This window comes from Juglans microcarpa x Juglans regia, chromosome 7S (genome assembly GCF_004785595.1).
Source record: "Juglans microcarpa x Juglans regia isolate MS1-56 chromosome 7S, Jm3101_v1.0, whole genome shotgun sequence".
Taxonomy (NCBI): Eukaryota; Viridiplantae; Streptophyta; class Magnoliopsida; order Fagales; family Juglandaceae; genus Juglans; species Juglans microcarpa x Juglans regia.
The window spans coordinates 21,800,812-21,827,764 of NC_054607.1; the positions used below are offsets into that span (position 1 = coordinate 21,800,812).

General features: G+C 38.3%; 1 protein-coding gene across 4 annotated transcripts in view; it reads right to left on the reverse strand.

The window, feature by feature from the left end:
* Positions 1-26,581, reverse strand: part of LOC121241498 (calpain-type cysteine protease DEK1-like) — a 46,712-nt gene extending 20,131 nt beyond the window's left edge. The window contains exons 1-20 of one of the 4 annotated variants that reach the window (XM_041139279.1): positions 26,221-26,581; positions 25,971-26,111; positions 25,230-25,239; positions 23,281-23,530; positions 15,845-16,027; positions 15,468-15,603; positions 14,758-14,888; positions 14,528-14,642; positions 13,413-14,436; positions 13,142-13,252; positions 12,453-12,511; positions 10,272-10,434; positions 7,430-7,703; positions 7,176-7,326; positions 6,912-7,023; positions 6,656-6,821; positions 6,473-6,543; positions 6,257-6,348; positions 5,957-6,119; positions 421-492 (exon numbers count right to left, since the gene is read on the reverse strand). In XM_041139279.1, coding sequence (XP_040995213.1) covers positions 421-492; positions 5,957-6,119; positions 6,257-6,348; positions 6,473-6,543; positions 6,656-6,821; positions 6,912-7,023; positions 7,176-7,326; positions 7,430-7,703; positions 10,272-10,434; positions 12,453-12,511; positions 13,142-13,252; positions 13,413-14,436; positions 14,528-14,642; positions 14,758-14,888; positions 15,468-15,603; positions 15,845-16,027; positions 23,281-23,530; positions 25,230-25,239; positions 25,971-26,111; positions 26,221-26,243 — 3,447 coding nt within the window. In that variant the 5' untranslated portion in view covers positions 26,244-26,581. The remainder of the gene's footprint in view (positions 1-420; positions 493-5,956; positions 6,120-6,256; positions 6,349-6,472; positions 6,544-6,655; positions 6,822-6,911; positions 7,024-7,175; positions 7,327-7,429; positions 7,704-10,271; positions 10,435-12,452; positions 12,512-13,141; positions 13,253-13,412; positions 14,437-14,527; positions 14,643-14,757; positions 14,889-15,467; positions 15,604-15,844; positions 16,028-23,280; positions 23,531-25,229; positions 25,240-25,970; positions 26,112-26,220) is intronic. The other 3 variants (XM_041139277.1, XM_041139276.1, XM_041139278.1) reach the window with 3 other exon arrangements.
* Between the last annotated feature and the right edge of the window lie 372 nt (positions 26,582-26,953).

A 26,953-nucleotide genomic window follows, 5' to 3' on the forward strand; every position in this document is an offset into this window, starting at 1 on the left:
TTTTCTGAATACAGCTTCAACACCAGTATAACACCATAAACCAAAACAAACAAAATGAGGAAAAGAACAAAGATCAAGTAAACACCATTGTCACAAATTTTACTATACAATTTATACAAAACTGATAAAAAGACATGAACTCAAAATAAACAGACAACAATTTACCTATGTATTTACATGTTCGGTTGTCTGAGAGATAGAGAACCAAATAGAAACAGTAGTGCAGATCACCAAAGCTATTAACAACTGACTACTTGATATACCAAATAACATGATAAATAACAAGCTAGTCTTCATATAATAAATCTCATATCACAGTGATGAACCACTCCCCCATCACAAAAGAAAAAGAACACAAGTAATTATCTGGAAATCTAAGGATAATGTAAAAAATCTAGTCTGTAACAACCAAGAAGATACCTTTGTTGCAGATCGAGCAATTGCTTGAACAATGGTTTCCTTACTCAGAAAGTGCACGGCATCTTCCAGAATCTGGATATCAAAATTAATAAAGTCTTAGACGGAAGAAAAACTTTGAATATAGACATGGGACATTAAAGCAAATTTTTCTTTCTATAACTATCTCAAAATCACCTTTGATGCTTCCAAGTTGTAGTCGAACATAGAGAAAGAATACTACTTGTTATTCATTGATGTTCAACAGCATATATATCATATAAACCTAGCTTGGAACAAATAAGTTTTAACCGACTATAACACAGTGGTTTCGTAAACATATCTGCAAGTTGATTAGCAGACTTCACAAAGGGTGTAGAAATGTCACCACTTGGATACAAAAACTATTACACCTCATCTCATCTCATCATTACACATTTTCCAAATTCTCACACAAAATATAATAAACAATTCAACATTTCAAATCCCAAAACAATAATAATATTAAAAAATAGTATTCTGACAATATTTTATTCAATTCATCTAAAACCATCTCATCTCATCTTATCTCACTATCCAAACGAGCCCTTAGTATCTTATCCCGAAGTGACAATTAATCTCAATGTGTTTAGTCCTCTCATGGAACACAGGATTAGACGCAATATGCACTGCAGCTTGATTATCACAAAACAACTGAAAAGGGATAGGAGCTGAACACCCAATCTCTTGAAGAAAGTGTTGCAATCGTGTTAGCTCACTAGTAGTGTGATTCATTGCTCTATATTCAACTTCTGCAATAGACCGAGCTAATACTGTTTGTTTCTTACTCTTCAATGTAACCAAGTTACCTCCCACAAAGGTACAATATCCAATAGTCGATCTTCTATTTGAAGGAGATCCTGCCAATCAGCATCTGAAAAAGCTTCAAATTCTAAGATGTCAATTTGGTCTATATAACAATCCAAGGCCAAGAGCTCGCTTAAGATAACGAAGAATATAGATTACAATGAAGAATATGGATTACAACATCCCATTGTGAGACCCTGGGCATTTGTAGAAATTGTCTCACTACACTCACTGCATAAGAGATATCAGGTATAGTGATAGTAAGATAATTCAATTTTTCAACAAGTCTTTGATACCGACTTGGATCTCCAAATTGTTTACGATTTGGGTCCATAGGAGTGTCAATAGGCCGTGCACCCAACATGCCAGTTTCTTCCAGAAGATCAAGTACATATTTTCTCTGAGATAGGTTAATACTTTTTCTAGATCTACCGACTTCAATTCCAAGAAAGTATCTAAGTTAGCCCAAGTCTTTTATCTGAAACTGATCATGTAAAAATTGTTTTAGCGCTGTAATTTCAGCTGAGTCACTCCTAGTAATTACAATGTCATCCACATATCCAACCAACAAGATATGACCTGCATCACTATGTAAGTGAAATACCGAGTAGTCTGCTCGGGATCTATGAAGATCAAATGTCAATACAGCATCAGAGAACCTCCCAAACCATGCTCGAGGAGATTTTTTCAAACCATATTATGCCTTTTTTAACTTACACACAGTACCTCGACGCTCCCCTGAGCAACAAACCCATGTGGTTGCTCCATATACACTTCCTCATTTTAGTCGTCATGTAGGAATGCATTTCTCACATCCAACTAAAATAAGGGTCAATCCAAATTAGCAGCAAGAGAGACCAATACTCAAACAAAAGAAATTTTGGCAACCGAGGAGAAAGTCTTGTCGTAATCAATGCCATAAGTTTGAGTGTAACCCTTAGCAACCAAGTGGGCTTTCAGACGTTCCACAGAACTATCAGGATGGAATTTGATTATATATTCCCATCTACAACGAACAGGTTGTTTACCAGGTGGTAGAGGAACTAGATCGCATGTCTCATTATGGTGAAAAGCATTCATGTCATTTTTCATAATTGTCCTCCATCTTGGATCAAATAAAGCATCCTAAACTGTCTTAGAAACAGAAAGTTTTGAAAGTTAAAAAGTAAAACATGAAAATGATGGAGATAAGGCATGACAAGAGACATATTGGCTAATTAGATGTTGAGTAACACAAGAACAACTACCTTTTTGAAGAACAATAGGTGGAGAGTCTGAAGCACTCGGTAACTCAGGATCTAAAGATGGAGACAAAGTTGGTGGAGGCATGGTAGCCGGGGCCGCAAGCGATGCGAGTACACCTGTAAAGAAACAAGGGAAGGCACTGAGAAGGGTTGGGTAAAAGTGGGTGAGTGTGTAGGAGAAAGGGTAAGAGTAGGTAATGGTAGAGGATCACATTCAACAACCAAAGATGTGTTCGAGAGATAGGGTACAGACTCAGACAAGGTGACATCAACACTCGTGAAGTAATGTCTAAGAGTAGAACTATAGCAACGATATCCTTTTTGAGTCCGAGAATAACTAACAAAAAAATACTTGGTAGCACGTCGATCAAGCTTATCAAAGCCTGGGCCAAGGTTATGAACATAGCAAACATACCCAAAGATTCTTGGAGGGAGAGAAAAAGATGGAGAGGAAGGGAACAAGATGGAGAAGGGAGAGGAACCATCGAGGACTGATGAAGGCATATAGTTAATAAGGTGACATGTAGTAAGAACACTATCACTCCAAAAAAGTTTAGGAACATGCATTTGCAGTAAAAGTGCTCAGGTTACATCTAACAAATGACAATTTTGCGTCTAGCCACCCCATTCTGTTAGGATGTATAAGAGCATGAAATTTGATGAACAATTTCTTTATTACTTAAGTAAGTAGCAAAGACACTAGATTGATATTCTTTAGCATTGTCAGAACCCAAAACTTGAACTTTTTGTCTAAATTGAGTTTTAATTTCTTCCTGAAAGACTTTGAATATAGAAAGAAGTTCAGATCGTGCTTTCATTAGAAACAACCATGTCATACGAGAATAATCATCAACAAATGTAACAAAATACTAAAACTTGTTTAATACAATGTTGATCGGTCCTCATATATCAAAGTGAACCAATTCAAAAGGACTAGATGCTCGATTATCAACTCGAGGTACAAAAGACACATGATCGTGTTTGCTAGGCTGACATGCTTCACAAGAAAAGGAAGACACATTTCCAAGATTCCTAAATTGACGTTTCAAAAGAGAAAGAGATGAGTGTCCAAAGTGGCAATGCCATTCAAAAGCATATGATGATGAGGATGTGAGGGCTTGAGTGGGTGACTGTTTGACATCAAGGTAATACAGACTACCTGCTTCATGCCCCATATCAATCTTCTTCCCTGTCTTGAGATCCTGAAAGATACGTACAGAGGGATAAAAGGTCACAGAACATTGAAGAGTTTGAGTAATTTTATTAATGGACAACAAACTAAAGGGAAAACTAGGAACGTATAGAACAGATAACAAGGATATAGAATCAATGAGCTTAGTGGATCCAATGCGTGTAACTTTAGCAAGAGAACCATTAGCAAGAGTAACACTCTTTGGAAATGTCATAGTATCTAACTTAGATAAGGAATACGACAAACCGGTCAGATGTTCATTAGCTCCTGAATCGATCATCCATGGATCTTGAGTAGATGAGACAAGACATGCAGACGTTGTACCTGAATGAGCAAGAGTAGCTATGGAAGATGAATTCGCCCGTGTGCGACCCAAAAGCTGATCATACTCATCCTTAGATATGCTAATCATATCTGGAATTAGGTTGGAGCTCGTTGACGAGGATGTAGCATCTTGGAAAATGGCCTGATTAGCTGACCCAGATGGTCTACCATGTAGATCCCAACAATAGTCCACTTAGTGGTTAGTGAGACCACAATGGGTACACTTAAAAGATTCATGACCTCGAGTGGGATTACCTATGCCACGTCCCCCACGTGCACCTTTACCACCCCAGCCTCCACGCCCCCACCAGGAGCAACATAGGAGGTAACTAAAGTAGATCTCTCATTACTCTGATCAGAAGACAAATGAGATCCTTCTCCAAATATTGTAGCTCGCTGAAGTTGGGAGAACACGTCAAGAAATTAGGGAAGCCGTGGACTTGCCAAAATTTGAGAACACACCGACTCATACAAGAAACCGAACAACATTAAAATCTTCACGTTGCTGTAGCATACTTGAAACATCAGAATAGATAGGTTGATACATTTTGAGTTCTTCACATATGCTCATCACTTGATAATAATACTCTTCCAAGCCCTAAGCACCCTGTTCCAACCCAAAGAATTGCTGACACAACTCATAAATATGAGTTATGTTCCCAGCACCCGAATACATCTGTTTGAGATGCCTCCACGCCTCTTGAGTGGTGTCAAAATGCATTAAGCCAGTGCAAATATTAGGCTCAATACTGGTCAACATTAGGGTCAAGATTTGAGCATCTTCTTGCTCCCATTGAGCAAATGTAGAACTGGTTGAGTCAAGCATTGGATCAACGAAGTGGGTACGAAGAAGGTCCTTGCTTTTCAAAAAAAAATTCAACAGATTTTGACCACAACATATAGTTTTTTCCATTCAAATTCACCTAAGTTATAGGCAGATTAAAGTTTGGTGCAAGAGGTAGTGACTCAAATTTAGTTTCCATGGAGAAAAGTATCACAACAATTGAACTTGGAGACAGAATCCACACAGAATATGAAATATGGATGAAAAACTGAGAAATACAATTTAGAAAAGTAGAATCAGCTTAAGAACCCAAATTTTGGATCTGTATCGGGTGGAATCAGCCTGTACCGGTCAAAACAAGCACGTAATCGGCTCAGAATCGGCATGTATCGAGTCTCAACCAGTCTGTTTTGGGTCTGAACTAGGATGCATCGGGCTTGAACTGGCCTATATCAGGTATGTTTCGAGTATTGTCGGTACCAGCTTCAAAACTAACCTTAAACGAGAATAAGTTATCCTAAACAAGGATAAGTGAAGCTGGGTTTAACGTATTCTTGTTACCAAATAGGTGTTATTCCGGATATGAATAAGCTCTTCCTCCAGGTTGAGGCATACACCTGAGGATTGGATAGTTGAGAACTGCAACCAAACACCCTGAGACTTCGACGTCGCTAGCGATAAACAAGCCTTCCGACAGCCAATGACTACGGGAAACTCACCGGAGTGCACAGACAACGACTGCGAGCTGGGTTCTAGTGCCCAGTACTGGAGACAACACCTAAGGTCACTGGAAACACCTTGAAAAAAGCTGCCAGCCACCAACGACCAAGAGGAAAAACCACACTAACCACCACAGACAAAAAAGGTGATACCACACTAACCACCACTGACCACTCTGCGCCACTAACCACCACTCGCTCCGTCGCACAATCACCACCAACAGACTACTCAACTCTCTGATACCATGTAGTTGAACATAGAGAGAGAATACTACTTGTTATTCATTGATGTTCAACAACATATACATACTATATACAAATGACAATTATACCCTCATAAGTTACACTAATTACAACCATGTCCTCTAACACAAGTCAAAAGAATATTGTAAAATAACTCTTAAGTTAAAGCAATGTTGAACTTTAAAAAATTGGTTGTTATTACACAAACCTTAAGACTCAGGCATGGACGAGAAACAGCAAATCCAAAGGCTACAACAAGAGTAATTGCTGATACAGCAGCACCAGCAAACGGTGGATAAATTTTCAAACTGGCAACAACACCCCAGCCCTCAGTTGCCAAAGCAATCGCATAAAGCATGAGAAATGCAGCACTGTCAAGCCAATGATTTGACAGACAGTAGGTGTGAATAAATAATACTAATACAGAGGATAGGTAGAGCAAAGTAAGTTAAGAGTTAGAACATGCTAACAAATTAGAGACAAAAGATCAAGAGGACAATTAACAAACCTGACATTCTTTCCACAATCAGCATGAGCATCATATACATACACAGGCAGTACTCTTGGAGAATAGACCACAATTGGAGGTGAAAGAAGAACCTGCAGAAAAAGGGTTATAATATAATGCAAACCAAGATGAGAAAGAATAACCAGAAATTGGACAAGATCAAATATAAATAAAAAAGATTCCAACTTTGATTAGAGAGAGATTGATATAACTCACAGTCAATGCTCTTCCAGCAAGAAGAAACAAAAATAAAAAATAACCAACAGATGCTCCGACAAATGGTTTATCTGAACAGGAAGGGTGAAAAAGTTAATGCCATAAGCAGCATTATCATATAGGTTTTAAGAACTAATAGACTAGGAAAATTAAATAGGGTGGTGATGGATTGCCAATCTTCACCTTCAAACCAACCAACAAGAAATGCTGCCAAAGCTAAAAGACAAGCGAGGAAGCAAACAAAGAACGTCTGTGTTCTGGTTAAATAAAAATTGTTTGACGCCCAGTGGTGGATAGCACCAATAGCTAGTACCATCATGAGAAGAACCAAAAGAAATGCCACACCAATCTGTTTTTTATTAAGAAAAAGTTGCAAAGTTAGACACGTTCGTCACAGCTTAAAGCTAAAATTCACTGCAAACATCAAAGTGATCCTCACAGTCCAAGGTTTGACAACAACTATAATGGCTGATATTGCACAAAGCAGGAGTAGAAGACCAATGCTTATAAATACAGATACACCACGAGATAGTCTCCAATCATCATCTTTCCTGCAATATGTCCCATAGCACATTAGAAGGTGATCAAGCAGCCCTAAGGCTATTGAGCAGAAGTTATTGAAAATGCCCGAACATCGTGCTTGTTTAAAATTTGAACAGGAAAGCCAAGTTGCTAAACCACAATCACATGAAGAGTTACTCACCATTTATGCAAACCGGAGCAAAGAGATAGTACAGCTGGAATACAAACCAAAGGAATTAAAGCAGCTAGGAAATCACCCTTAGCTGGAACCTGGTCATCCCTAGATTTAATGACTTCTAAATAGGATGCACCACAAAATGCCACGAGAACGACTACAAAGAAATTGCAGAAGCAAAGAATATGATCGATTAACATCTCACTCCAACCCGGTGGAAGAAGCAGGAATCAAAACCAAAGCAAATTTAGATAGACTACCTGAAAATATCCCAACACATATGGCAGAGGAAAGGGAAAACTGATATGTTGAAAACCATGAAAGAATTGGCAGCACGCCAGTAACTACTAAAGCAATTGCAGATGCCATTGCCCAGCCAAGGTACAAAGATGATGCATAAGGAGAACTAAAGCTTTTCTGCTCACCAGTCCATCCCTTGTATCCTAAATCATCTAAAGGCTTTGCAGATACTATTGCAGCTAGAGCTAATACCGATCCAGCAAACAGTGATATGCAAAAGACAAGAACAACACCCTGAAAGAGAAGAATATTTAATTAGAACAAGAAAGGAAAGCTAGACGATACAAAGCAAAATCCAGGTAGAAAAGACACCAAAAAAGTGACCAAAAGTGATAAAACTCTCCGACAATAGATTTCCAAGTCACAAGTGCCTTTAATTTAAAAAGAAACAACTTTTGGTTCTTCAGGTAATTGCAGCTAAATGCAAACAGCAAATAAAGATTCCACTACAGAAACTATTCAGTATTTAAGTCCATATCAGATGATTTACGTAATTGGTAACATAGAGAAGTCATAGTAGAGAACAAAACTGAAGCAAGAAGATTTCTTGCATCAAGAACTCTCAATAACCATTTAGGGGAGAGAGAAAGGAAACAAAAAGTTGAAAAGTTAGAGAAGTGGAAAACACAAACAAAATGAATCCAAAGGCAAAAAAAGAAATAAAGACCAGTTACAGCCTAAATCATCAGATATAATAATATGCATGTCAAGGCAGTAATATGGGAAAATGTAGCTAGTAAAAAAGCAACAAGAAGCAGAAGAAGAAGAAGAAAAGAAGAAACATGCATAAAAGGAGAAAAACAAAAGGCATAAAAGCAATATACAGAGAAATAAAAATACAGAAAATTGAAACCTTGATTTTGCGCAAATGGATACATGGGTAGCATAAATAACATTGGGTTGGATTGGACATACATGGTCAGGTCTAGATTGGACAGATTTTTAGTATCCTCGGATTGGGAAGCTTAGTATCCAGAAGTATGTCAAAGGAGGCTGTCTCTTCTGTGCTCAAATCATTTTCCTATTTTGCTTGATTGTGGTGGTGTATCCAAAGAGGGCATCGGTATTTTAAATTCAAAAATATGTGGCTGAAGACTGAAGGTTTTGTGGACAGGATTCAGCAATGGTGGTCCTCATATCAGTTTGATGGAACCCCTAGTTTCATTCTTGCAGGTAAACTGAAAACTTTAAAAAATGACCTGAAGATTTGGAACAAACAGACTTTTGGCAACATAGGGGAACGAAAGAAGTCCATATTGGAAGAGCTTCGAGAGCTAGAGAGGACACAAGAGGGCCGGGCTCTTTCCTTGGAAGAAATATCTTGAAAGTCAGAGGTGGTTACTGAATAAGAGAGGGTTCTTTTGCTGGAAGCAATTTCATGGTGCCAAAAATCTAGAGCTTTGTGGTTGAAAGAAGGGGATTGAAATACAAATTCTTTCATAGAGTGGCCAATTCTCACAGGAGAACCAACACTATAGAGATGCTGAACATAGAGGGTGCAGCATGTACCGAGGCCCTGTAATTAGAGATCATGTTGTTGGTTTCTTTGAACATTTGCTTACAGAACAAATGGGGTGGTGGCCCAAGTTCGATGGTTTAGCTTTTGATTCTATTGACCCATAGGATGCCTCGAGGTTGGAAAGGTCATTCAAGGAGATGGAGGTTCATGATGTGGTGAGGAAAATGGCCAAAGACAAAGCACCTGGGCCAAATGGATTTTCTATGGGATTCTTCCAAACTTGTTGGGCAGTGGTGAAGGGGGATTTAATAAAGGTGTTTCAGGAGCTGTTTATGGCTGAAAATTTTGAAAAAAGTCTTAACGCTACATTTATAGCACTAATTCCTAAGAAGATTGAAGCATCGAATGTCAAAAAATTTTGGCCCATTAGTCTTGTGAGTGGGGTGTATAAGATCATCTCTAAGGTGCTTGCAAACCGATTAGGGGAGGTGTTGGGGAAGATTATAACAAAACCCCAAAACGCATATGTATGAGGAAGGCAAATCCTAGTTTCAATCCTCGTTGCCAATAAGTGTCTAGATAGCAGACAAAAATCTGGTAACTCGGGGATCCTATGTAAGTTAGATATGGAGAAGACATATGATCATGTTAATTGGGATTTCCTACTCTACTTGCTTGGGAGGCGTGGGTTTGGGGAGGGATGGTGCTCGTGGATTAGATGATGCATATCAATAACAAGATTCTCTGTGCTAGTAAATGGTAGTCCAATTGGCTACTTCAATAGTTTTTTTTTTATATAAATAAAAATATTATATATATATATATAAAAATCAATAGGAGTAACCAAGTACACTAGACGTATACAAGAAAACACCTAGTCCATACAAGAGAGCCCCTAATGATCCAAAAATCCCATGAAACCTACCCAAAATACACCAAGCCTGAATTGGAATGTAACACACCTCCCCAACCCCAACCCCTTCTTCAATAGTCACAAATTTGAGTATTTTCTTCTTTTGATTGGCATAGGGTGTCCAGAACAAAGTCAAGACTAATCCCGGGGATGCAAAGACTCTCTGCAAGGAGTTTCCCGCAAGCACACCTCAAGTAATTCAAGGGGAAATGCCCTAGTTTGATGGCCCTTAGAAATTGTTTACTCCAATGGTTCGAACCTTAGACCTGAGGATAATTCATGAATTTCTAACACTTTTTCCTTTGGCTAATACTAGATCTCTCGTATACTTGTTGTATACCAGGGTACTCAATTGTTTTTTAAAAAAAGTATCTTTTGAAGATAATTGTGTGGTTGCACTAATGTAGGGAAGGAAATAGACAGATCAAACCTCCTTTGTCCCAGGCGTATGATGATTTCCAGCATTACCAGCACATTGCACTTGATTAAACCATAACTGATAACCATTACGGATCCAAATAGGAAAGGCAATAGAAAGGCAAGCGACCATAAGGGGAACAGTCAAAGACAATCCAAGAAGTATTGATGATTTGCTGCAAGACAAACACAAAAACCAATGCATAATCACTTTAATGTCAACCTTCTACTTATCCCAAAAAAATCAAGGCATAACAGAACATTCAATTAATGTAACAGCCATATCAAAGGGTCATTGTAGTATATAGTAGTTTTTCCCCTTTGTAAACCCTAGTGTACTTGGGTTGTGCTCGTAGTGCTTATCAATAATGCTCTTTACTCATGGAAAGAATAGATAAAAAAAACTTAAAGGAACCAAATTTATTTTAGATTATAGCAAAGATCCAAATTAACCGTCAATCTGATTCATGGATATAAGGACAAGAAAGAAATCAATTAAAAAAATCTTAATAACCATCTTGATTTTCCATTACACTTCATTTGTAATATCTGAGTTCACTTAAACATATCATTATACACACTACGCTCCAAGACATTCTAGAAGCCCAGCTACAAATGAATCAGTGCTCTTAACCTCAACACAGAAAAGGTCTTCACGCTAACCAGTATAGATTGACTATCAACTAACATTTACGGACAAGTTCAAATGCTTTCAAGTTTTCACAGTATTTTTTTAACTACAGTACATATTAGTTGTTCTCTTTTACCCCACCACACATCTACATACTCATGACCGTATGAACTATGAACGGAGACAGAAGGGCTGCAAGCACATGTAATCATACAGAACCAAAGCAAAATTCTTACCCTGACAACATCTACTTAGGAGGAAAAAGATAGCCAAGAGCTACTTTCACAACAGTATCTTGGAAAAAGGCACAAAAATAAGGAAAGAATAAAGAGTTGATACAAAACTAAAGGTGTAGCAAGCCCATTGTAACCACATCGTATCAATTACATATCCTTTTTTGCCCTTCTGCTCAACCTACATGCAGTAAATTATAGACCTTACTAGTTTCCTCACTAACCTACGTCTTTTGCCCTTGTTCTAGCCATGGAGTGCATCTGACTTGATCTTAATCAAAACTGACCAATAACTTTTTTGTCACCATGATTGTTCTAAGGAGATCTAACTTGATACATCATAGTCCATGAGTTAAAGACTATGCTTGTAGCCAGCAAGTCCTTCCATTTAGTATTGTTTTCACCTACCGTACACACTGATCCAATTGCACGTCTCCAATTTAGCCATTCTTCTGGAGCAACATTGCTTTTATATACCCACTCTAAACTGTAAACAATAAGATAAAAAAAATTAACTAAATACGTCGCTTAGGTCACTGATCAGTACCTTATAGCCATCGATCTTATTCATTCCTTCAACTATACTATCTTTTACCAAAATCACACTAGAGAATCTTTTTTTTTTTTTTTTTATACGTAATAAGAAACTTTATTCCCAAGAATAGGCAAAGCCCAAGTACATAGGACGTATACAAAGGAATCTACTTAGCAGTCCAACTAATATGGAAAATCTCTTTTACTAAATCATTTCTTCAATATTGCAGTGTTTAGTGTTTACCGAACTAGTTTTCTTATACTAATATGCTGTCACTCACTCAAATATCATGCATGAAAGGAACTCAATGCAAAGTGACAGCCTAATGATTGAGAGGTCATTCCATGAGCATACTAAGCAATCAATTTTGAACTTAGCACTGGTATATTCTCACCCATGCCGAAGAGTATGTAAGATAACCAATTAACCTGGTTAAATAAAAGAAAAAAGAAGATCAACAAATGCCTCAACAAGCTGTAGTTCATAATACAACTAACAATGAAAATGGAGGATTCATTTTGAGCATTGATAAACATGACCATGGGAATTTACATTTCTTTCAAAAAGTACGAGAGTAAATTATATGTTGATTTAAAAAAACACAAAACATTTTCTGAATGCCAGGTACTAACATGTAGTCAACCATTCAAATGGACCTAAAACAATTGTCTAACATCCCAGAAATCATTTTATTCACACATCAAAGAATATAAGCTCCACACAATGACACAATAGTATCAGCACAAAGGAAGAACACGAAGATATGTATGATCTATTGAAGAAAACGAGCCATACCTTAAGAAAGAAAGCAACAGCCCAACACAAGTGCTGAGTAGCCAAGCTATAAAGCCATACTGCAGAAACATGGCACAATTGACGGTTAAAACACCCAATAATGCCATTAGAATAGCCCGAGAAAAGGGAAGCAGGACTTGTGAAAACAACTGCACAGTTTTTTTTTATCGGTAAAAAATATTACTGATATTATACATATTGCTATATATAGCTTTTTAGTATTAAAGTAATAAGTAGTAATTGCTTTTCTGATGATGTACTATCAATGCAGGAGTTAGCAATTGAACTTCCATATTTATGAACTCACTTATCTATGAGATAGAATAAAAGCCAGCCTTTCTTAAAAAGCTTTTACTCTGTAGTCTGTAGGGAAGAATGCTTTGAAGAAAAAACAAAAAACTTATGAATGCAAAATCGTTGTAGGCTAGTATCAGCCTTTTTTCATATGTATTCCTTTTCAAGAAAAGCATTTTCATGCGACTGATATTAAACCATTCTTATAACAGACATGCAAGTAGGCCTCCTTCAATACAAAAACCACAACATCTCCAAGCACATCATTTTAGCAAATGATCAAGCCAAAGAGAAATTGCAAAGTAATGGTACTATCATCCACCGGATTAACTCTGGTACAAAAATTCCTTAACTTCAAATGTAAAATCTATCAGATTTAACATATGCAGTTGTACCTTGCGGGGTTTTGATGTCATGGCCATTTCTTCTGCTTTAAGTGAACGCAGGAAAGCCAGGATTGAACAAACAACCGGAGAAAGAAGCAACACCGCTAATCCGAATTCAAACTGCAAAGATAACAAATTTCAAATACTTAAATGAGGGGCAAGCCAACACCAAACAACCATGTATCCATTTAGCTTCCAGCATTAAACTGGAGTGATTTATGAACCAATCAAGATGCCACCAAAAAAAGACAATTAGTTCAAGGAAAAAGAATCTTGCTACCTGTTGGTGTGATGCATTCATGATTTTAATCGTCTTTGGACGAAAAATTGCAACAGCGATTGTTTCAAGGATGAAGACAAAACTAAAAAGAACCCATGCTCGCTCTGGAGTACTTGCTATGTGGTGCAATACAAGTCTCGCCAATTGAAGCCACTTTTCAAGCCCATGAAGCCTCAGTTCTTCCGATAAAGATATTTGATTGGGCAAGGGATTGTCAACACTGTTTGAGTCAATGGTGATATCAATGTTGTCACAGTGATCTCTATCTGCATCCAAACTACTCCTCTGTAGCAATGCAAGGATAGTAGGATCCAAACTCTTCTCCTTCAACATCATGGCAAAATTAGGATCCAATCCTTTATCTTGCAATAAACTAGCCAGTTCTAGGTCGCCATGCCTTGCCCTTCTTTTCAACATAGATGTAATCCTGGGGTCATTCAACCTTTCTTGGAATGCAAGAGCTAAATTCAAATCTAGCATCTGTTGATTCACAGATGTTGAAGCACCAGACTCACAGCCTTGGCTTTCAAGACCACTGCTAGAACAAACCACCATGGTGCTAGTAGGTTCAACATTTTTATCAGCAAAGGATGTCCCTACTTCAGGCTCTTGAACAACAGAGCGACAAGAACTACTACGTAATGCTAAACTTGGCCTTCCACTATCCATGCTCTTATCACTGTTTATTCCCTCTTGTGAACTAGCTTGACACAGGGCAACATTATTCCAATTACCGCCATAAACTGTGCAATGTGCCATACTCCTGTTGCTTACTTCAATTACATTACCGAGGTGACCCTGTTCAATGCTACTGCTGCGTTTCATGCTTGAGCCGCAACCTTCAGAAGAGCTTGATGAGCTGTTCTGTTCCTTTCTACGAAATCCCTCTCTTAGGCGAATCACCGTGCTCTGTAATGCATCCCTCCTTGCAGCTAATGGGTTTGTCACCGATAAATGACGAGAAACAGCAGCTCCTAAAAGCACAGATGCTACAACTGCATAACTAACACAATGTCCCAAATACCTGAAAAGGAAAAACCAGACTGACAACAGTGACCAAAACCAGCAGAATTGCAAGCTTTGCAATCAGAAACTACCAAAAAAAAAAAACAAACCAGTAATGCACTCCAAAGCAAATGAGAAAAACCCGAGATGTGCCAGCTACAAATAGTGCCACAACACGACTGCTAAGAAGCTTAAACCCATACAGGCATGCACCCATATTCCAATCTACGTAACAACAAATCCGAATGAATAAATTAGCACCATAATTATATCTACGTTATTTACAAAGACACCAATACAAATTGCTAGTTGCATACTAACAGAGTGAATGTAAACAGACCAAGAATGATAATTGCGGCTGATGTAATTGCTCCAAGCCAATGTGCGTCCTTTGCCGTCACGCCATATAAGATGGAATACACAAGAAGTACTATAAGTGAGCCAAGGTAGAGAAGTCCCAGATGTGAAGCCCTGTAAAAACAAAGAGCAAGACCAGGAACACATGGAAAAAAAATTTATAAATAAATCAAATATGCACCATAATTGTCAACCAAGTTTTTTTCTCAAGTAACAGTCTGCAAAAAATTAAAACAATCCAATCTAACAACCAATCTGAACTAGAATCAACCACATTCTCCCTCCCCAGAAGGCTAAGGAATTACACAACAGTACAATCATTACTACCAATTATCTATAGCATAAATGCTATTTTGCACCCATTTTACCTAAGATCACACCTCACATGTATTAAATCATGAAACACATTGTGAAACAAGAGGTAGAATTATCAAAATCACCACCATGCCAGCCTACTAATAACCAATAGCCAGTGGCAACTTAAAGATCTGTCAACAGCTTTTTTTTTACAAGTAAGATCTGTCAACAGCTTATCAACTAGCTTTTCATCCTTTCCAGATTTTATGAATTCTTGTTCTCCCGTCCTGTCTTAACTTGATTTTCTCTTTTGTATACTTCTTGTGTACTTGAGCTATGCTCCCAGCACTCTTTTTTATCAAAAAATACAACATAGGACAAATAAAAAGAACTTGCCTACTAGACTGCCGAGGATATAATTCATTGGGGTCTGGGGGCTCAGGTAAACAAGCCACAGGACCCACTTCTATACAATCAGAATAAGCAAATTTATACGCCCGCCGCACATACTCATCCACATCTAAGCCACTTCCTGCACGGATTGGGAGATCAAATAGTTACAACAAAAAATATATAAAAGCAAGGAATAACTACAAGCTAATGCCAGCAATGACTAAAAATTAATTCATCAGCAAGATTCATTTTTTTATATAAGTAATGCATCAGTGAGGTTCATGCCAAGTGGTTTGTGAAGTACCCTCGAACAATTACATCCCTGTAAGCTGGGGAATGGGATAAAACAAGCATCATGATGAGAAAATTGCAGGGCTCACCATTAAATACCATTCTGCAAATAAAGAGCATGTTGATCGCCAAGGCAATTGCCGATACACCAAAAAAGAAACCAGAAGATGAATATTGCTCAGATGCCCTTGCACCAGCAGTAACATACACAGCACAAAGTTCGTATGCACAAAGTAGGGCAACAGCCAGAAGAAGTAGAATAGCAACCGCCCCTGTTGAAGCCAAAAGGAGGAAATTTTAAGTGCATTGACAACATCATATTCACCTATGTTCTGTGCGCATATGCATGCGTGTATGTGTGTGCCTTTGGAGACAGTTTTAAGGCATACTACTATAAAAAAGCACTAATGCTTAAACAATAAAATAAAATTACTTAGAAGTAACAATAAAAATTCCCCCACCCTCTCATTTGTCTTTATATGCAGCATTAACAAAACAATTTAACAATTGAAACTTGTAAAAGAAACAACAAGAGATAGAAACAAATATGTCTGACTAGATAAAATAAAATCCTCCATAAACCATCAGACATAACACATTTTTTAACAGTTATCGAAGAATATTCTTGTTTGTTTTAACCACTCTTTCATCCTCTTTCTCCCAATAGGTTGCTACACACCTCCACCCACCATTTCCCCATATTACTTTTTTATTGGTAAATATATACGCTCAACAACAGGAGCATTCCGAGACCTCAATTTTCCCTCTGCCTTCTCAAACCTGTATTTAGAAGATGTTTGGGGAATGAGATGAGATGATAAATTTGTTAATAGTAGTGAAATAGTTTGTGAATAGTAGTAAAATGGTTTGAGTTATGATGTTTTATAGGATTTTGGAAAAGGAGAGAGAAAAAGTTGAATAAAAATATTATAAAGTTAAAATATTATTAGAATATTACTTTTTAATATTATTTTTGTTTTGGAATTTGATAAATTTGAATTGTTTTTTGTATTTTGATTGGAAGTTTAAGAAAGTTGTAATGATTAGGTTATGAATAGATGAAACAGTTGAATATTTAAAATTGAAAAATATTTATTTGAGTGATGTTTGGAAAAGAAATAAGATGAGATGAGATGGGATGGGATGAGATGAAGGCTTCGTTTGGATGATTAACTCATCTCAACTCCTCTCAACTCATCATTACAATTTTTTCAAATTCAACACAAAATATAATAAACAATTCAACTTTTTCAAATCCTAAAATAATAATAATATTAAAAAATAATATTCTAACAATATTTTATTATATCTACTCAACTCACTTCAACATCCAAACGCAACCGAAACCATCCCATCTTCCAAACAACCCCTTAGTCTTTCTACATTGCCTCTATCTTTGTCTCTACCCTCCTTGAGACCTCAATTTTTCTATCAAGATCTTTGCTTAAAAAACAATAAACATGTAAACCATTAGCTATTAGTAGATGCTTCTTTTTAATTGTGTTTAAGTTATATGGTTCACCTTCTTTTACCCTACCACACATTATTAAAAAACCCAAGGATCCAATTGCAATAACATTCAATAAGCCTTTAGAAAGAGCCTTCAAAATATTTTTTTTTTCCTTTATTCATACTTCACAAACTTCTGTTTTTTTATTTGCAAAGACCAGTCAGATTACGACAGGGAGAGAAGATTAGATGTGTTGGTCCCCTCCAAGAAAGGGGTATTTAAAGTGATATTGCTTTACTGCATGATGACTCAACATGAAAAAATTCATTTCCCACAGAACAATATTTGGAGTAATGCTCCCTTGAGGGCGACATTCTTTGCTTGGGTGGCAGCTATAGGTAAAATCCTTATATTGGATAATTTTTTTTTATAGGTAATCACAAAGTTTTATTCATAAGAAAGAAGGCACAGCATTTTTTTCTCCATAATAAAATTATAGAAATTTTGGTCAAACAACCCTGTGTGCTATGGGTACTTAGGATCTGGCTTCTGTGTAATTCTTTTTAAGAAATAACCTCATATGCTATGAGTCACTGGGAAATAGGTCCTTCATTTGTTTTTCATCCATTAACGTCAATTGAGAAATGTCGGGTGTTTGTTTTTCCCCACATCTTCCATTTCTCTCAAGCCAAATGCACCACATAAGACAAGGAGGAATCATCTTCCAAACCCTTCCACCCTACCAATAAATCCACCACTTCTCTAGGCATTACCCAATGTAATCCTGTCCAACTCAAAATTCCACAAGAATCTTGTCACTTCACAATGAAGAAAAAGGTGATTTACAGATTCTCCATCCCTTTTACACATGACACACCAATCAGCAATAAACATACCTCTCCTTCTAAGATTATCAGTAGTCAAAACTTTGCCCAAAGAAGCCACCCAACAGAAAAAAGCAACCTTAGAGGGAACTTTCACTTTCCATATACTTTTCCAAGGAAAAACACAACAACTTTGGCTTGACAAAATTCTGTAATAAGTAGAAACTGAAAACTTAGCATTTCCAGCAGGAATCCACACCATGCTATCCTCTCTTTCTAACACCAACTTTGAACTGTAGAGTTTAACCAGCAAAGCCTTAACTTCATCCACTTCCCAATCATTAACGTCCCTTTTAAAAATGATATTCCAATCAACCTTGTTGTTACTACTACAATTGGAATCATAAATAGTTGCATTATGATCCCTCGCAATACTGAAAAGGGTAGGAAATTCCAGCTTAAGAGCAATATCCCCACACCACAGATCATGCCAAAAGAGAATCCTCTTTCCATCCCCAACCTTCAATCTGAAATTATTGGAGAAGGAATCCCATCCTTTTCTAATAAATTTCCACAAACTAACCCCGTAAGCTCCACTAGCTGCTTTAGTACACCAACCTCCCCTCAAACTTCCATATTTCACTTCTATCACATTTTTCCAAAGGGCTTTACTCTCCATTTGAAATCTCCAAAGCCATTTCCCAAGTAAAGCTCTATTAAAAATCCTTAAATTTTTAATCCCCAAACCACCACAATCCAATGGTTGACAAACCTTCTTCCAACTAACCAAATGAAACTTCTTTTCCTCACCTTTGCCTCCCCATAAGAAATAAACTCCCAATTCTCTTTTCAACCCTTGCCGGAAGAGGAAAAAGAGAAAGGAAATAGGTGGGCAGGTTGGACAACGTACTCTTTAAAAGAGTTAGTCTTTCCCCCTTAGACAAGTAGATCCTCTTCCAACCAGATAACCTCCTTTCAATTTTTTCAATCACCCCATCCCAAATGCTAACAGCTTTAAAAGAGGCTCCCAAAGGAAGCCCAAGATACCTCAAGGGCAAAGAAGAGATTCTGCATCCCAATAAAGCCAAGTCTGATAAATTCTGAACATCACCCACAGAATTTCAGACTTAGATAAATTAACTCTTAATCCCGAAACAGCTTCAAAACACAGCAAAAGTGCTCTTAAAGCATGTATATTATCCAAATCAGGCTCACTAAAAATCAAAGTGTCATCGGCAAATAACGAATGAGAGATCTTTAGACTATTCCTAGTCTCATTACCCACCACAAAACTGGACAGAAGATTACCCTCCACAGCCTTCTCAATCATTCTACTCAAAGTCTCCATAATCATAACAAAAAGAAATGGGGAAATGGGATCACCTTGCCTCAATCCGCGGGAGCTACAAAAGAAACCAGCCGGTTCTCCATTCACCAAAATAGAAAATTTTGAAGTCGAAACACAATGCTTAATCCACGAGCACCATTTAACACCAAAACCAAATCTCCTCAATAAATAATCAAGAAAATCCCAGCTTACATGGTCGTAAGCCTTTTCCATATCCAATTTAATAAGAATACCAGCTTGCTCCACCTTCAATCTACTCTCCAAACATTCATTAGCAATTAAAACAGAATCTAAAATTTGCCTACCTCTCACAAAAGCATTTTGAGATGGTGAAATTATCCTCTCCATCACCGTACTCAAACGGTTTGCCAGACCTTAGAGATAATTTTATAAATACCATTCACCAAACTAATAGGCCCAAAGTCTCTTAACTCCACAGCCCCTGCCTTCTTCGGAATAAGAGCAATGAAAGTAGCATTCAAACTCTTCTCAAACCTCATATACGAGTGGAACTCGGCAAACACCTTCAAAATATCATCTCTTACAACATCCCAGCAAAATCGAAAAAATGCCAAAGTGAACCCATCCAGACCCAGAGCCTTATCCTTATCCATACCCTTTACCACATCTAGAATTTCTTCTTCTTCAAACTCTCTTTCCAACCACACAGCATCCACCTGCTCTATAGAATTAAAAACAAGGCTGTTCAGTTTTGGTCTACAAGAATAGTTTTCTGAAAACAACTGCTCAAAAAAAATTCATAATGTGGGCCTTAACATCTTCTTGATCCATAATCAACCTGTCCCCATCACGAAGAACCTCAATCGCATTATATCTTCTATGAGAGTTAGCCATTTGATGAAAAAATTTAGTACACCTATCCCCCTCCTTCAGCCATAACACCCTCGACTTTTGCCTCCAAGAAATTTCTTCCATTAAGGCTAAATTTTCCAATTCAGAAACCACCCCTAATTTTCTGGTTCTATCCTCTTCCAACAACCCTTGCACCTCCTTCTCTTCCAAAGATTGCATCTCCTCCATAAGCCGCTTCCTCTTGGTGTCCAACAGCCCAAACTCCTCTTTATTCCATCACATCGGCCTTCCTTTGACGCAATCAATATTTCACCCTTAAACGCTTCCTATAATCATTTAAACCCCGAACATTCCAAGAAATGATTTTGGGCTTTATGACATACCAGATACAGCGCTTTCTTTACCTTTTTCCCCCCCTTCCATCTTTAGACTTGTAGGTGACAGAACACTCCAACCTTTTGAGTTCCCTCTCCTTTTTAGCAGCAGATTTAGCCAAAGCAGGTTGACCCGCTTCTATAGCAATTAGAAGAGCACTGAACTGTTCATCATAACCATTACAAGAAATCCCCACAACATCTTTGATCTCTTCAACCTTCCTCAGAACCCAATCAAAAGAGTTACAAGGCCATTCAAGAACTGGATTCAAATAACTCAAAGGGACAGGATTTACATCCTCATCAAATTCTAAAATCTCCCCTGACTCACACGAAACGGAGTCTTCACCTCCCCCCAACACCAACTGTAAACCAGAATTATTAGGAAAAGTGCAGGGCACTCCATCCACAGATGAATCTGACCCTTTAAACCTTCCCTACACTCCTCCATGGCCCCATCCCTAACATCTTGAGATAAAGCATCATCTGCCTCCACAATCTGAACTAGGCTCGATCCCATAAGCTCTACCGACGACACTCCATCCTCCAACCCTTCTAGCACTAACACAGACAATGTCGGGATACTGCTAGAAGACCCCCCCCCCATCTCCATCGACCCCTTCTGTAAAGGCACTGACGAGATCGAACCCATTTCCTCCCTGGGCTGGGCATACACCAGCTTTGCCGCAGAAATAAACCCCCCAGCACTATTCACAGCCGTCAATCTTGGCAACTCTAAAGTCCCCGTCGACTCGCACCTCACCGGCGACCTTTTCTATGAAGATAGACCAGGACACTGACCATCGCAGTCCACCATAGCCGAAGGAGAAAACCCAGGGACTATCAGGCGACGACAATCTTTGATTCCATCTCCCTTTGCAATGTTCACGACCGCAAAACTCATCACCAGAATGGACCCGACGGTTCGCACCTCGCTGGCGACCTTGTCTAAGAAGGATCAAACTTCTGAACCGGGGAAAGCCTCGTAGCCGAGGGGCGAAATCCAACCCCTTTCTGGCGATAAACAGGGGAGGCCTCAGAGGGCTTTCCAATTGGGCCTCTATTTGGCCCAACAATCATACTCCCAGAAGGCTTAACAGTCTGAGGCCCACTCTTCACAATTCCCTAGTCCATCAAGAGACCCAAGCCTTTATCTACTGAAAATAATAAAGAGCCAATTTTTTCTTCCCAACCCATTAATTCCGCCCGAATGTGCCAAAGAGACCCCTCAACTTCCCTAACTTTTTTCCACATCTCGGAACTCCAAACGTCACCCTCAACAGAAGAGACCCTACGACTGTTCATCTCCTTCAATACCTCCTTGGTTCTTCCTGATGATTCAACCAAATCACTCCTATTGATGTCGAAATCAACATCTGCAAATTTCTTGGCAGCAACTAAGTAAGGAGTTTCTCTGGTACTTTTCTTCCTCACGGCATCAAATGGGCCTCTTTTTACTTGAACAGAAACAGAGGGTCTAGACCCGGCAATCTCACAAGCCTTTTGCATGAAACCAGACCAGCCACAACCATTTTTCCCTTCAGGAACTACGTAATTCCTTTCCCCTTACCCTCACCCAACTCCATCACTTTAACAAATCTTCCATAAGAATTATGAGAAAGTTGGATTAGGAAGACTATTACCCTCCCTTCTGGTCTGAAAAAAAGCTCTATTACTAGTAAAACTCAGACGATCCTCAACCACCTTAGCCATCCAGACCATTGCATCTCCACTAAGGTACAGAACCTTAATAAATTTCCTACACTTCTCGACAATACGAATAAGATTACCCCCCTTCTTTCTAAACACAAAAGATTTAGCTTCCACCCTAAAACTACACTCCATCGATACCCCCTCCCAACACCCAACTCAAAAGCCAAGAAAAAACTAACAACTAAACGCAAAGAAAGAAAAAGAAGAAATTTATGTAAGAGGAAAAGAAATTTAACGATTATTCCCGGCGAGAAGCGCCGGAAAAATGACGAGAGAAAACATGAAAAAGAGAGAGAGAGAGAGAGAGGAACATGACAATTCTCCTTATTTTAGGGAGATCTTAGGGATTTTTTCTTGAGTACATTGAGTTCTTGGGCTAAAGCTTTTGTAATGGTGGATAATTTCCGGCTTCTGTTTTAGTTTTTCTGGTGTCAGTTTCTTTTTGTTTTTGGAAGTAGTAGGTGTTTCCTTTGTATACGTCCTGTGTACTTGGGCTTATGCCTATTACTTTGAATAAAATTATTACTTATAAAAAAAAAAGTCAATTGAGAAAAGTGGCAATCCAAAAATGCCACATGGAAACTTTTACTTTCAAAAAAATAATAAATTATAAATTTTTTTAAATAATCATTTAATTTGAAATTATAAAAATTGTTTTGTACTTTTTTACAATATATGACTTCATTAATATCTACAAGTGGGAATCACATGCAAAATGGCATTGAAACAAGCCAAGCAGCATCTAGATCTCATAGTGCAAGCAATAGGAAACATCACCATGGGAAGTGGGACTCACACAAAATGGCATTTATCTATTGAAACGAGCCTAGAATCATGTGCCCTTTTTTCAGCTGAAGAAAAATATCCATCTTTGAAATCACAAATTAAAACCCAGAACAAGCTCCAACATGGGATATGATTTCCACGCAAATAGGATTAGTAGAAATTAGTTTGTTCGATGATAAATAATAACAACAATTCAAAAAATCAGCAAATTACATACTTGAGCTTTGCCACTGGGTTCTCCACCAAAGCATGATTGAATAGAATGCCAATAAAAGAGCAGTGCCAGCCATTATCACAGCCAACCCAATTATATCTCGACCCAATATAACAATCAACCAGGATCCCCATAAAATAAGCACCACAACCGGAGAAATTACAACCATCCAAGCAGACAAATTCAAGAAACCACAAAGTAAATGGAGGTGCAGCCCTTGCAAGATATCTGGCCATTTTCTAGCAAAATCCAACTGGAAAGAGAAACCAGAAAACAACAGTCAAGAGTACCGTATTTCAAGTTAATTACAGGATAAGCAAGAAAGGATTGACAGCTTGAAATAACTCTAAGCAAAATTAAACATATCACTTACAGCCAATGATCAAAAAGAAAATTTACAGGTCATAAAAATAAGGAGAGAATTTATTGACTCTAACAAACAAGGTGACTAGCTGTAGAAAAGAATCTGCAGAAAGCTTCCCCACCACTCTAGAGTCTTTCACATCTGTAAGAACGTTAAGGGACAAAGACAAACAGGATGCATAAGCAAACAGCGCACTGATCATCTTTACTTTTAGATGAGTTCACTACTTTCTAAATTTTTCATCTTCAAGTAATATCTACACTGAACAGTTCAGTTGGAGCCCAAAATTGTGTGGACTCTGATCTGATGCTATTTGAGTGGAGGAAGCCAAGTGGATGGAGAGAGAGTTTGAAAAAAGTGAGGCCCTTGATTTCTTGCAAGCTCTAAATGGAGAGAAGGCACTCAGTTAGGACAGCTTTTCTATTGCTTAAAAGTGTTGAGAGATACTCGAGGCAGACCTAATGAGTGTTATCCATGAATCCATATGCAGGGTAAGTTTGGAAGATGTAGGATCAACAACGAGGGGTGGCCACTGGAGAAGATGATATGGGGGTCATCTTGCAAGTATTTTTCCACATTATGAGTCCATCTCGGAACTTTCAATGTCGTGAAGTAGAGAGGAAGCAACCTCTGGCAAAAAAATTCACTGTCAAGCTCTATTCCTAATCAAAGACCTATGGTAAGGTTAATACGGAGGGGTATGCTCACTTTGTGATAGCTAAATGGAGTGCGCAAGGCAAATGCAAAGTTGGAGGTGCAAACGAAAGTGAGCAGCAAGTGAGTGGCATCAATACTACGTAGGGTAGGGTCTGGGTTACCCAACCCAAACATGGTGAATGCATTCAGATGTGAATAAGAAGGGCCCGCATCCATATTATTTAAATGGCCCATACACGCTTGTTTAGCAAACCCAGCCCACGACTTAGGTTTCCACTAAAAGTTTTTTTTTTATCGGTGAACAAAATTTTATTGATCGTTAGAATAGGCAAGAGCTCAAGTATACGGGACAAAGGTTTCCACTAAAAGTTGGGTTGGGCCTTCTAAATAGAGTATCGAACCATGACATAATTCTTTTCCTTTTAATTTTTGAATGCCCACTCCAGATGACATAGAGCCCACATGGACCACCTTTAAACTTCCAATACACACGTCTATTGACCCAATCGATTTACTTAACTTACCCAAGCCCATCTCCAAGCTTTTTAAAACACCACTGAGCTCCATCTTCATCTTCTCCAACTAGCCTTTTACATAAAGCAGATTCTTTTGAAGCTTTTGGTACACAGCTCACTCAGTGGGATTCTCGAAAACACTTTTTTTTATAAGTAAAAGTAAGATTTTGTTGATGGTAATCCCCATCACAAACAATGGCAAAAGCCCAAGAAAATAGTGTGGCAAAAAAGAATCTCTTCAACTTGTCCAAGAAACGCTCCTTGTCTTCAAAGCACCTATTATTTCTCTTTATCCACAAACACTACATAATATAGTGAGATATGAATTTCCAAACAGCGGTGATATGAACATTACCCCTAAGACTTGTCCAACACTTAAAAATATCCAGTACTCTTCCGGGCATAACCCATGCCACACCAATCCAGCTAAAGATCTTATCCCACAAGAACCTAGCCACCTCACAATCTAACATGAGATGATTCAGAGATTCCCTGCTATTCTTACACAAGAAACGCCAACCCGTACTAATGAGACCTTGTTTCCTCAAATTGTCAGCGGTGAGGATTCTCCCAAGGGACGTAGCCCAAACAAAGAAAGCAATCTTGGGAGGAACCTTACATTTCCAAATACTTTTCAAGGGAAAGCAATGATCATTATGAAATCCCGAAAGGGAAAGCAAGTTGATCATAATTAAAATCAGCATGCCAAGTTCATGTTTAAAAACAGTCTAAGAAAAGCAATTACAGTCCCATATATCAACTAAACAATTATAAATGCCACAAACTCGCTACTTACGGGTCTTTTGTTATATAAAAGTTTAGAGCTTGTTCAGAACCTGTTCTTCCCAAGTAAATTCTTCAGAAACCAGGATTCATTATAAATACCCTACCAATTATATTAAGAATTCCAAAAATCACAAAAACTTTGAGAGAGAGGGAGAGAGAGATAGCTTACCAAATAGTGCATTGTAGTGTTTCTGTAATTATGCATTTGAAATCCATTAAAGTTAAATCCAGAAATTTACATATAAGCATACCCATCTTTAGTTGATGGTAGAAAACCAAATACAACATAGTCTAACAGTGAAAACTTAGATGAAGTTCCAATCCGGGCTAGGAAGCAGGCACAAAAGCTTAAATTTGAGGGAAAACGTTACCTGTAAATCCTCCAGGGCCTCCAATTAACAGCCCAAAGAATAGAGAACGAAGCCGAACCCAAAACCGCGAATAGGGTCCCCGGAATTACACAAGCCAGCAGAACCCCATGCTCGTCCCCTTCCATAGCTTCCCCCTCCTGGCTACACCCAAATGCACCAAATCAAAAAGCCCACAGAAAAGAAAATTAAATTAAAAATATATACCAAAACTAAAACCTTTATAGAACACCAGCAGTGTGAGTGGCTTTACCTAGCCTGAAATGGCAATGACATGATGACGAATTGAGGGAAAATGGGTCATCTTGGGCGTGGATTTTTGGGGACAGAAACTAGGGTTTGGAACAGAAACTTGAGATGGGCATGGAGTGTACAAGGTGGGCGTTAGCTGAGAAGCGGAAAAGCTAGGAATGAAGGAGAAGAACGAGAAAAAGAAGCTTGGAATTTATGGTATGGGTGGGAATTGTTCATCCTTGGTTCCCTTCAGATTAAACCCCATGTTGGTCTTTCTGTATGTGAGTGTGAGTGTGAGTGTGAGTGACAAGTGCGATGAGAGAGAGAGAGACAGAGAGGACGACAACAACATAAGAAAATGAGAAGAGAGTTAAGATCACCTGTTCTTCTGTATGCAACCGCCGGTGCGGAACCGGCGCGGAACCGGCCACGTCAGCTGCTAATTTATTAATAAATAAAAGAAAACTCAAACCAAGTGAGTGAAATATGCGAGAGAAATGGAGGGAAAGCAAAAATAAAAAGTGAACCTCCGATTCGTTTTCTCTGAACCAAGAGTCTGTGGTCGCCGCCGTGGACCAGACCGGTCTCGCCCCCGTTGCCTTCTTTACGGTTCCAAAAACACACTAGCCACTGAGTGAGGAGGTGAGCAAAGTTACGTTCATGAAACTTTATGGATTACTCTCTCCTCTGCTTAAAATCAATGTCAAACAGAAAAGGTAAGGAAATTGTTCCTACATAATTCCCAGGTTGAA